This window comes from Stenella coeruleoalba (assembly GCF_951394435.1).
Source record: "Stenella coeruleoalba genome assembly, chromosome: 8".
Classification (NCBI taxonomy): Eukaryota; Metazoa; Chordata; class Mammalia; order Artiodactyla; family Delphinidae; genus Stenella; species Stenella coeruleoalba.
Window position 1 is genome coordinate 23,002,591 of NC_137154.1, and position 12,010 is coordinate 23,014,600.

At 46.2% G+C, this 12,010-nt stretch overlaps 2 protein-coding genes across 4 annotated transcripts in view; one reads left to right on the top strand and one right to left on the bottom strand.

The window, feature by feature from the left end:
- Positions 1-7,156: 7,156 nt before the first annotated feature.
- On the bottom strand, positions 7,157-9,843 carry FJX1 (four-jointed box kinase 1). The gene has a single exon (XM_079930691.1). It carries the CDS (start codon positions 9,700-9,702, stop codon positions 8,389-8,391), a length of 1,314 nt encoding a protein of 437 aa, XP_079786817.1. The 5' UTR covers positions 9,703-9,843; the 3' UTR covers positions 7,157-8,388.
- The window catches only part of PAMR1 (peptidase domain containing associated with muscle regeneration 1), a 164,481-nt gene continuing 161,807 nt past the window's right edge, over positions 9,337-12,010 (top strand). The window contains exons 1-2 of one of the 3 annotated variants that reach the window (XM_079930687.1): positions 9,337-9,448; positions 11,137-11,242. The gene's annotated coding sequence lies outside the window, so the exon portion shown is untranslated. Of the gene's footprint in view, positions 9,449-10,034; positions 10,162-11,136; positions 11,243-12,010 lie in introns of those variants that run through there. The other 2 variants (XM_079930688.1, XM_079930689.1) reach the window with 2 other exon arrangements.

Here is a 12,010-nt window from a genome sequence, read left to right on the forward strand (position 1 = left end):
CAATGGCATTTTTTATGGAAGTAGAACAAAAAATCTTAAAATTTGTATGGAGACCCAATGACCCTGAATAGCCAAAGCAGTCTTAATGGGATAAAAAACGGAGCTGCAGGAATCAGACTCCCTGACTTCAGACTATACTATAAAGCTACAATAATCAAGACAGTATGGTACTGGCACAAAAACAGAAACATAGATCAATGGAACAAGGTAGAAAGCCCAGAAATAAACCCACGCACCTACGGTCAACTAACGTATGACAAAGGAGGCAAGGATATACAATGGAGAAAAGACAGTCTCTTCATTAAGTCGTGCTGGGAAAACTGGATGTAAAAGAATGAAATTAGAACAGTCTCTAACACCATACACAAAAATAAACTCAAAATGGATTAGAGACCTAAATGTAAGACCGGACACTATAAAACTCTTAGAGGAAATCATAGGAAGAACACTCTTTGATGTAAATCACAGCAAGATCTTTTTTGATCCACCTCCTAGAGTAATGGAAATAAAAACAAAAGTAAACAAATGGGACCTAATGAAACTTCAAAGCTTTTGCACAGCAAAGGAAACCATAAAGAAGACGAAAAGACACCCGTCAGAATGGGAGAAAATATTTGCAAACGAATCAATGGATGAAGGATTAATCTCCAAATACCTTTAATCTCATGCAGCTCAATGCAAATGGTATTAATCAAATACCATTAATCTCATGCAGCTCAATATCAAAAAAAGAAACAACCCAATGCAAAAATAGGCAGAAGACCTAAATAGACATTTCTCCAAAGAAGACATACAGATGGCCAAGAAGCACATGAAAAGCTGCTCAGCATCACTAATTATTAGAGAAATGCAAATCAGAACTACAATGAGGTATCACCTCACACCAGTTAGAATGGGCATTATCAGAAAATCTACAAACAACAAATGCTGGAGAGGGTGTGGAGTAAAGGGAACCCTCTTGCACTGTTGGTGGGAATGTAAATTGATAGAGCCACTATGGAGAACAGTATGGAGGTTCCTTAAAAAACTGAAAATAGAATTACCGTATGATCCAGCAATCCCACTACTGGGCATATACCCAGAGAAAACCATAATTCAAAAAGACACAGTCACCCCAATGTTCATTGCAGCACTATTTACAATAGCCAGGTTATGGAAGCAACCTAAATGCCCACCGACAGACGAATGGATAAAGAAGAAGTGGTACATATATACAATGGAATATTACTCAGCCATAAAAAGGAACAAAATTGGGTCATTTGTTGAGACATGGACAGATCTAGAGACTGTTATACAGAGTGAAGTAAGTCAGAAAGAGAAAAACAAATATCGTATATTAACGTATATATGTGGAACCTAGAAAAATGGTACAGATGAACTCGTTTGCAGGGCAGAAATTGAGGCACAGATGTAGAGAACAAACATATGGACAGCAAGCGGGGAAAGCGGCAGGGTGGTGGTGGTGGCGGTGTGATGAATTGAGCGATTTGGATTGACATGTATACACTGATGTGTATAAAATTGACGACTAATAAGAACCTGCTGTATAAAATTTAAATTTAAAAAGGAAGTAATTTCCCCATGACATGAACTTCTATAGCATATGATATGAATTTCTACCTTTGCATGAACACAATCTCAGGATGACTAATATTTAAATGCATGTCATATTGCAGAAAGATGGCATCACTGTTGCAGAAAAGCTTAAACCACCATCATGGGACTCCCTCAACCTTCCAAGACAAACTATACAGATCAAGCCTCCCTGCAGTCTTGTCAGCAGGACATCTTCAGAAATACTATGAGAATCCCTCTTTTTGTAGTTTCCTTTTCTTCGAGACTTCCCTAAAATTCAAAGATAAACACAAGGGCAACTTGTAAGACTTCTTTGACTTCCCCACCTTCAGACCAGTTTACAAAGTCTGCTGTGTGGCCCCATAGCACTTTCCTCTTTTATACCATTGATCACATTTTGTTTCTGCTAGATTATTTTCCATCTTCCCCACTAAACTCTAAGCTCCTTGAAGGCAGGTACCTTATCTATCTTGCTTGCCTTTGACTCCACATGACCTAGCATATGACCTGAAACTTTTTAAGGAGACATCGAAAAAGTTACTGAGTCTTCAGGTAGAGAAAAGAGACTGGAAGTTAGGGATGAAATTCATTTGCATGGTTGCTGTACATAAAAACATGGCACTTTTCTAGAGTTGAAAGGGATTCTAGAGAACATCTAGTCTTCCCATTGTTTTTCCAGATGAGGAAAATGAGGAATTCATCAATTGGTATGAAAACCCAGGGGTATTAAATGGTGGAAATCAGACCGAAACCCAGTTTTACCAGTTCCCAAATGATACTGCTTACATTCTATCATGTTGCCTCCAGGACGAGGATCACAGTTGTGTAAGTGAAAGAAGACAGACAAAAAAGGACAAATATTGTATGATTCCATTTATATGAAATATTGAGACTAGGCAAGTTCATAGAGATAGAAAGTAGATTAGAAGTTACCAGAGGCTGGGGCAAAGGAGGAATGGGGATATATGGCTTAATGGGGTTATATGGCTTAATGATGACAGAGCTTGTTTGGACTGATGAAAAAATTTTGGAAATAGATAGTGGTATGGTTGCATCACATTCGTATCACTGAACTGTACACTTAACAACGGTTAGAATGGCACATTTTGTGATGTGTATATTTTATCACAACTAAAAAGAAAAAAAAAGATCATGGCTATGGTCATTCCCTACTCTCCTTGCTTCTTCAGGCCATTTGTAAGATGGGGACAAAGACTTTAACAAGCATTTAAAAAATTACTAAGAGGAAGGTGTAAACAGGCAGAGACAAATGCATGATGTAGGACCATCAAATTAAAGGTGACACTTCTCTATTATTAACTCACAATTTCTCAGCAAAGTAAAATCTGTGGGCTGATACTGGAAAAAGGCCAGTTCCATAAGCTATTTAGTTTTTTCTGGATAGGGTGTAATATAACTGTTAGAGCCATAAAAGATACCATATGGCATCAAAGAAAGGGAAAAAAAAGAGCTCTTTTTTTGTTGTTGTTATTCAATGAACAATCAGTTCTCTATTCTCCTAAGAAAAATTAAGGTACCGTTAAGGGAAAAAATTCAGAAGTGTCAAGAAAACATATTCAGAATGGAAAGAAAGTTGAATAGATAAATAAAATGAGGATTCCTTTAGCTATATTTGATGGAGTCCTGCAGAGAAAAAAATTCCAGCTAGGCAGCATTGAGACATAGTTTATTAATGCAGTTTCTACCACAGCAGGACACAGAAAGAGAAGTTGGTAAAACAGTCACATTAAAAAATTATGACTCCTACATCTGATCTTTATGAACACACAGAGAAGAAACTGTCCCCTTGAGTCATCCTTGGGCCACGTTGAGGCAGAGACGCAAAGAATTTTTTTTTTCCTTCCAAAGCCACGCAACAACACTATTTGCTCCCACATGGCAAGAACAGACCGAAAGTTATGTCCCACCCACATTTAGGGGATCTCGAAGGTGTTCATAAAACGACCCTAGGTGAGATTTTGAGCAGTTCTTCCAATTACATTTTGAAATATACATCCGTCTTTTGTTTTTAAAGAGTGTAGAAAATTGAAATCTGCTTGTATTCTCTTTGGGGAAAAAATTATAGTAGGTGGTGAACTGGTTATGAATGGAATTTCCCTAGAATCTTAGAGCTGGAAAGGAGCTTACCAATCACCTAATCCAGTATTTTGCATAGTGTAGACTATGCCGCACTGATGAGTTATTAAATCAGTTTAGAGGGTCACGACTAGCATTGGGAAGTAGAGGAAGAGGAGGAATAGAATAAAATTGAATTGAATATAAAAGTGTGTTGTACAGACAGTTTTGTGGAACTTGTTTCAGTTGAGTAGAGTGTGTGTGCATGTGTGTGTGCGCGCCCGTGCGTGCATGGGCACACGCGCGCGCATGCTGGGTCACAATGTAAAGCGTGTGTCTTACTGTGAGTTCTGGTGACAAAAATAGTAAACTTACCAGTCTAATCAAACACCCCCTGTTCCAGGTAAGACACCTGGAGCCAGAGAGGGAAATGACTTTCCCAAGTCACATGACTCAGAAGTAGCCTGAATCTCTTGACTCGCAATATCCTTTCCACGTGACTCTAATGATTAAAGTATGCTTGGAGGTGGGTGTCAACTCTTGCCCTGGGATTTCCATCCACCTTGGAAGCTGACATTCTATTTCTTTCTGGAGCAATTCCCGTGCTTCTGGGTCAACCGGAGTCCCCGCTCTTTCTTTAATACTCCTGCCAACCTTACACCACAGGGATCAGTGGCTCTGTGGGAGGGGTCAGATGTGTGGAGGGACAAATGATCAGTGCCCAGGCTTGGAGGATTCATGGCAACTGGGTAGCTCAGAAGGCGCACAATTCCACAGCTTACTGCTCCCTGGAGCTGATGAGCCATATGAGAAACAGAATCACAGCCTCCCTGTGAAAAAGAGGGGGCTGCATGTGACGACTCACACAGAGGGCAATCTCAGAAAGGAGACAACCAGCTGACAACTGTGGGCTTTAGGTAATTCCTGCCAGACTCATGCACTCTGGCTGGTTTTCCTGAGCCAAAATAGAAGCATGTAGAAGGTGTTCTATGATTGCAGAGACACAGCAGGATTATGAAAGAGGAGACTGCCTGGGACCCAAAATGCCTCTGGTTTTGACTTGAGAAGAAAATGATCTATTCCACGAATAAACAACACTCTGTATTGCATTTACCCTGTGCCAGGCACTGTTCTGAGAATGCTACAAATAGTTACTCATTTAATCCACATAACCAACCTCTAGGCCTTAAGAGGACTCTCCTAGCTGCGGTGGTAGGCGGAAGGTGGAGAAGTGTTGAGAGGTGTTAAAATAATTTGTTTTTCTCCCTGATTCGAAGACAGGAGGGCAAGTACTCTTAATAGAGTTTAGAACTATGTCATTGACAAAGTGAATTAATCAACAGTCAAATCCAGGGAATAAAGGTCAACTGCCTACTTTCTCATGGCAGAAGGAAATTGGAGGAGGTTTGTTCTTCTTGCAAAGATTCATCACTTTTTGATGCTTTCCAGAAGTGATGATGGATTTGCAATGATCCATCTACTTTAAAAAAAAATCACCCTCGTATATTTGTAGTATAGCTGCCTGTGGTACAGGGGGTCTGCTTGGGTCCTGAAACCACCCACTCGAGCCCACATAGAGATCAAGCCTCTGCCCCTGGCCATATGATCCAGTGCTTTGCATAGGATCATATGCTAGAATAGGGTTCTCAAGCACTTAAAAATTCGTTTATTACTAATTTCAAAAACTGGACCTCATCTTGGACATTTTTAGATTTGGCTTTGATGATGAAAATTAGTAGAAATTTACTGAAGTGTAAGAAAGGCAGGAGTATTTTTTTTTTTTTTTAGAGCAATAGGAAGTGAGGTTTTTTAAAAAAGTACCTATGTGTGTCCTTATGTTTTATATGTTAACATTTACATCCCACAATACTCTGACTGAATGTCCATTTCATAAATGAGGGAACTAAGATAAATGACTTGCTGAAAGTAAACAGGTGAGGGACAGAATTCAGAATATAGTCTGCCTGCAGAACCTCTTACTCTTTTACACCATGCTGCAGCCCGAAAGTTCTTTTTCTTTTTCTTCATCTGAAAAATGATTTGGTCCTAGCAGCATTCACTGACCATGGCAAAACATTAATTGATCTTTCCATGTCACAGACTACCGATTATCCACAAGGAATGGCAACAGGTAAAACCTCTTCTCTGTAATTAAGTCTTGGTTCCCTTAACAACTCCACCATGTAATTAAACTTATTTCTCGAACAGGCAGATACGGTTCACTAAAGAATCTGAGAAGTGCCATTTAAATTATGCTTCGTTTCTTGCTCTGGGTTAACCGTGGTCAAGCCTGGGCTTGAAACTGAAGTTTAGGAGGAATGTGGAGAATGCAGCTGGCCCAGAATTTACCAGTGCAGAAGTTATATGGGAGTCAGGGTATATTTCCTGTGCATCTGTGAAACTTCTAACCTAGCTCTGCCCATGGTTTTCCTCCATGAACACGTCGGGTAAGCATGCAGATGGCTGAATATTTATCCTTTTCTTGGAGCAGCCTCTGCTGATTTGGGCAGGAAATCTCATATAGTTATCAATCATCAGAAATGGAAAATGTTTCTTTTTGTAAGAGGTAACTATCAGAGGTTTCACATTAACAATGTCTTGAAAAAGATGTATTTGCCGTTATCACTACCCTGTATCACGAAAATCTTTGGCTTACGCTACAAACTTTATGGACCCTTTTTTGAGCTGGCTTAGCAGAGGCACTGAAACATAAGGATGGCATTAAATCGTTAAATTACATGCTGTGTTGTAATGCACAGTGAGAAGGGAAACCCACAGAGATTTAATACCATCACGAGTCTATAAAACCCTAGGTTTACAAATGCAAGTCAAATAAAAATCTATTAAAGTAGCCAAAAGTTGCTTTGAGTTAAAGGTCATTAAATAAAAAGAAGATAACAGGCAAGATCATTTGGACCCACATATCAAATAAAATGCCAAGATAAAACACCAATGGGTCATTAAAAGAAAAAAAAAGACACAAACTGACTGCCTCTCCTCTCCCCTATGGGTCAAAAAGAAGCTTAAGAAAATACAAAGACATTTCCTGTTTGAAGTCACCAAGAAGGGTCCAAATGCCATATACAAAGTACTACACACATTCCTGGTTTCACAATGGCTGCTCTGAGGGGACCATGCAATTAGTGCTTGGGGGGGCGGGGAACAGTACAATCTCTTAAGAGAGCTGGATGAGTCCAGATGTTGGAGATTATGATCTCCTGGATGCAATGGAATTTATGCTGGGAGATTAAAGAGAAGAATTAATTTATGACTTTCTCTACCTGTATGCAGTTTGTGCTCAGCTTATTATCTGTACGCATTGTGATGCGTGGTACTTGCAATGCTGAAAATCAGGTGCAACACGTGACCACAGCGGTTAAGTTTAAAGGGGGGAGGCTTTTATCATATTTCAGTCTATACATCTGGTTCTATCATATTTTCCAAATGATTAATATAGGATTAAATTACAGTGAAATCCTTTTATATCACAGTTTTATTGGCCAGGAAATAGAATACTTTCCGTCCATGTCTCTCTCCATCATCCCGCATGTTCTATGCTGAACTCTGAAATTTCCAGCACGAGGGTTCATTTGAGTGAGGAGGACAGGGAATCTGCTCTTGTCTTTGTTCAATTCTATAAGTTCCATGGTCACAGCTGGGATATACATGCGTCCTTTGTTTTAAAAGCACATCCACAAGGGAGAAACCTTAGAGCTTATTCTAAAACCAGGCAGGGCATCAGATACCTCAAACAGTTAAAACCACAGGAATTAAATTCTAAATTTTAAACTCCCTTTTATTGAAATATAAGTTTGTTTAGTATATTTACACCACACTTTATGCACATATATACACATAGAAGGCAAATTCTGTCAAAATAAAAAAAGTTTTTCTTAATAAAAAATTAAAATAAAAACAAAGTAAAGTGCATGAAACTTTTTTTTTTCCCTTCTGGTGAACATCATCATTGACAAAATTATGAACGGTTGGGAAGGGGGAGGAAGAAGAAATGCATTATTTGAATCAATGCATACAGCCGGTCCTGCATTTGTAGCCTTCAGGCTGAAATGACAAGCTGTAAGGAACAAGTCAGACAGCGTCTGCAGGACTCCCTCCATTCTGCAGGTCCTGCTCCCTTTGTCCTATCGGGAGCGGTTCCCTAGCTCTTAACAGTGATCTCACCATCACCAAGCCGGAACAAAGGGAGAACACAGGAAGGGGGCTCCACCAGCCAATGTCATAGCCCTGCTCCGGGGCCACCAGCGCTGCGTTTGGTAGGAAACTGCAGAATTAGCTCAATGGCTCAAATAGAAGTTTTCCTTTTTCGGAAGGGGAATGAGGGGGCCAAGAAATAGGATATATCTCCCACAGAGACGGCCACCCGGGGGCCAAACTCCGGCAGCAGCCAGTTTCTTTGGATGCAAACTCCGTGCTGGCACAGGGAAGAATCCTTTTATAGGCTGGGTGGAGGAAATGTTACACTTCTCGCCTCGGTGAGTTCGTCCTCCCAGAACTTTGAAAGGACACAGCTTGGGACTGAGAGAAAGGGGCAGGTGGGTAAAGCTGAAGTTTTTAGCCGCCTTCGCGCTCGGGTCTCCGGCTGGGCGTTGGCTGGCTGGTCCCAGGCGGTGGCTGAGGCGACGGCCCTTCCCCCATCATCCATTCCCCAGCCAGGGGTCTCTCTCTCTCTCTCTCTTTCTCTCTCTCTTTCTCTCTCTCCTCCTCCTCCGGGGGATGCTAAGCCCCCGGTCGGCGGCCGTACTTAGCCTTACAGTGCAAAATGTGCTTGGCGAGGAAGTCGAGGCGGCGCTGCAGCAGCTGAGCGTGGGGGTCGGCGAGGGCGGCCAGCTCCGGGAAGCGAGGCTCGTGGTGCTGGTAGAGGCGCAGCAGCCGGGCGGCCGCGTCCTGGCCGCGGTGCAGCTCCAGGACACGCCGCGCAGTCCGCTCTCGGAACACGCACACTGACTGCAGCAGCGGCTCGTTATACTTGTCCCACATGCCCGCCACCCGGTAGCCGTGCACCAAGCCCGCCTCGTTGTCCAGAAAGACCAGCGCCCCGCCCGGGCCGCGGTGCAGGTTGCTCGTGGCGCGCTGCATGACCCGCGGGTCCCACTGCAGGCTGAAGAGATTGCTGACAAGCCGGTCAAAGTTGGCCGTCAGGTAGTCGAAGAGGATCAAGTCGGTCCATTGCACCAGGTCTACCAGCTCCGCCCGGCTGCGGTTGGCCAGCTCGCCCCCCGTGGCGCGCAGGGGCCGGAGATGGCCATCCTCAGAGCGCCAGGGCGCGGGCACCACCACGTCCGTGAGGTTGGGCAGCCAGCGAGTCAGGCTCACCACGCTGCCCTCGGTCCAGTGAGCGGCACGAAGCTCCTCCTGCACCTGAGCCCACTGCGCGCCCCGAGCCTCCACCCGGGCCAGTGCCAGAGGCGGCACGTGGTGCTGGAGGCCCAGCAAGCGCGCCAGGTAGTAGGATAGGGCCTCGCCCTGTATCTGCTCGGGGTTGATGCCATAGCGCACGCAGGCGCGGGTGCCGTCGGCGAAGCGGGCCAGCCGGTTGGAGCTGCGCCCGCAGCCCCCGCGCTCCAGAGCCACCACCCGGGCGCCGCGCGCCGCCTCCAGCCAAGACGCCGCCTGGGCCTCCGAGAAGCCCCGGGGCACCTGCTCCTCCAGGCCGCGGCTCCAGAAGACGCCCCCGTGCACCGCGGCGCGTTCCTCAGGCCAGGGCCGTCCGGTTGGCACGTGTCGCCTGCGCTCACCCGGGGGCTGCCCAGGCGGGCCATCTGCGCCCGCCGCCAAGGTGAGCAGCGCTCGGAAAGTTTTCAGGGAGCCGCCGCGGGCGTCCCGCGCCAGGGGCGGGGGCAGAGGGAAGCGAGGCGCGGGCTCCCGGCCGCCGCTCCGGGCCGGGCGCCGCGGGAGTCGGTCTTCCGGCGGCCGGGAGGCGGGCAGCTCGGTCCGCGGCGGCAGGAGCCCGCCCCACAGCGCCAGCAGCGAGCCCAGCGCCAGCAGCCAGAGCCCCGCGGTGGCGGAGGCGCCCCGCATCCTCCTGCCCATGCTCCCCCGGCCGCGCCGGTGCCGCCGCCGCTTCAAGCCGAGCCCAAGAGCCCGGGTCCCGGCGGCGACGCGGGCTCGGCAGCTCGTTGGCTCCGGGGCTCCGGGCGCCTTAGCTCCATCGCTGCCGCGGGGCGGTGCGGGGCTCTGCCCGGCACTGAGAACTCGCCTCGCTACCGCTTCCCAGCTGCTTTTGTATTTCGCTGTGAGACCCTCCGGCGGGCGCAATTCACAGGCGCCCGGACCACGTGGGAGCGACGGAGGATTCCCCCTCCCCCTCCTCCTCCGCCGCTCCCCGCCCCCTTCCCCTCCTCTTCCCTTTAAAGCGGCGATGGCTCCTTCCAAGCGGGAGAAGCGGTCCCACACTCATTCGGGGACTTAGGGGCAGGGAGCCGGAAGCCAGGCAGGCGGCGCCCGCGCGGGGGCGTCGGAGCGGGCGGCAGAGAGCTGGATTCGCGCTGGGTGGGTGAGACGCGCCGCTCGCTCTCTTGGGGGTTGGAGTGGTCGTGGAGTCCCTTTGCCTGGGCGGCTCCTGGCCTCCAGCAAAGTTCAGACTAACCCCCAGCACACTCCCGGCGCCGCCCGGGGTGGATTGGGGCAGGTCCCTTTGCCTTCTCCGTTTCCGACGGTGGGTGTGATTCACCCTGCCTTCTGTAAACCCCTGGGGAGCTCTCCGAGCCACTGAGGAGGTGACTCCAGCCGGGTTAGAAGAACCATCTGTAGCAAACAACTTTGAACCGACACCTCCTTTCCCGAGCACCCTCACCACACTGGTCACCGAGGGCTGTGCGCTTTGAGGTTGGTCGCTCCGCCTTTCCCGAGGAACTCACCGGGAATTCAGCCTCACTGTGCAAGAACTCCTAGGCAGGTTCCATTCAACAAACTCCCCTCGGTTCTGGTCACAGAGCATTAAAATCCACAGATGAGGTCCCGTGCTCACGGAGCTCACATTCTGGGGAGATGTTCAGGTTGCCAGGAGAGCCTTACAACTCAGGATCCGACTTGTGCGGAGGAGGGGGCCTTAGAGACCATTTCTCTACGAAACGATACTATTTTGCCCATGAGGAAACTGAGGCACAGAGATGGGATGGGGCTTGCTCCAGATCCCAGAAATAGCAAGTGGAGAAACTAAAATTCAAACTGGGGTCTCTGGGCAGCATGCCACTTGATTTTCCCTCTATCAAGAAAGTTCACTATTTTTATCAAGTTGCCAGCATTCTCGTTTTTTAAAAACTCACTATCACTTTATGCCCCAAATGTGATTTTCAATTCAATGAATGAAAAACAAAAAACCAAAAAACAAACCCATATTGTATTTGACATACTGGTTTAATGGTTTAAGGGAAGAAGTGGTTGGGGGGAGGGGTGGAGGAGCAAAAAAAGAAAAAAAGAAAAAAAAGAAAAAAAAAGTAAACAGCAAACCACATTATCTTCCAGCCACTTTAGGGTTCAATCCACCAGGAAGGCTCTTGGGTAAGAATCGGCTCTCCGTCTTACCTCTCAGCGTGAGACCCTGTCCCAGATCTAAACCAAGATTTCCCAGGTGAGACACAAGACAAGGGGTTGGGGGGTGGAATCCACCTCAGAAAGCAGGAGTTTGAAATTTGTTTCCTTTCATGTGTTTCTTTTGTCTTTATGCCACCTCCCCATCAGATGCAACTGGGGGTTTTCAACTGCCTCAGCTCATTACCTGGCACTGATTATATTTTTTTCTCCAAAGAATGAACATTTTAAGAAACCCTAAGGTTTGTGACTAAGCAGAGGCATCCAGAGACCACATCTGGGGACTTCCAGAGCTGACCCCGTGTACCCTCAAGTGTTTCCATATTGACTGAAGTGTGGGGTCTTTGTTGAATCTCTTCTGCACCCCATGGTGGCTGCCTCATGCCTTTGTATAGATCTTATCTGATGATGAAATTACTATTACTATACTACCTTAATTCATTAAAAGGTACCGTCTTCCTGCTCTGTGCAAGCTCGTTACCCCCATCTTTCCCTAGAAGGCAGGGACTATATCTTAACAACTTTCTATTTGTCTTATCACCTAATATAGGATATTGCACTAAAAAGGTGCTCAATAAATTGAATTTAATTTTTGGTCTTTTGGTTTAACTTATGAGAATTTTTTTTTTTTTTTGAATGCATTGCTTTCAGCTTGGGTAAACCGTAAGCAAGAGCTCCACCTTGTGGGCATTAAGTAGAATATCATCTAACTAGAAAGAAGTATACATTTTCAGCAGGTCGGTTAATTGTTTAAGTTAAAGTCTGAGACTATTACTTGGCTACCATGGCCCGTGCCATGTCCTGGGGG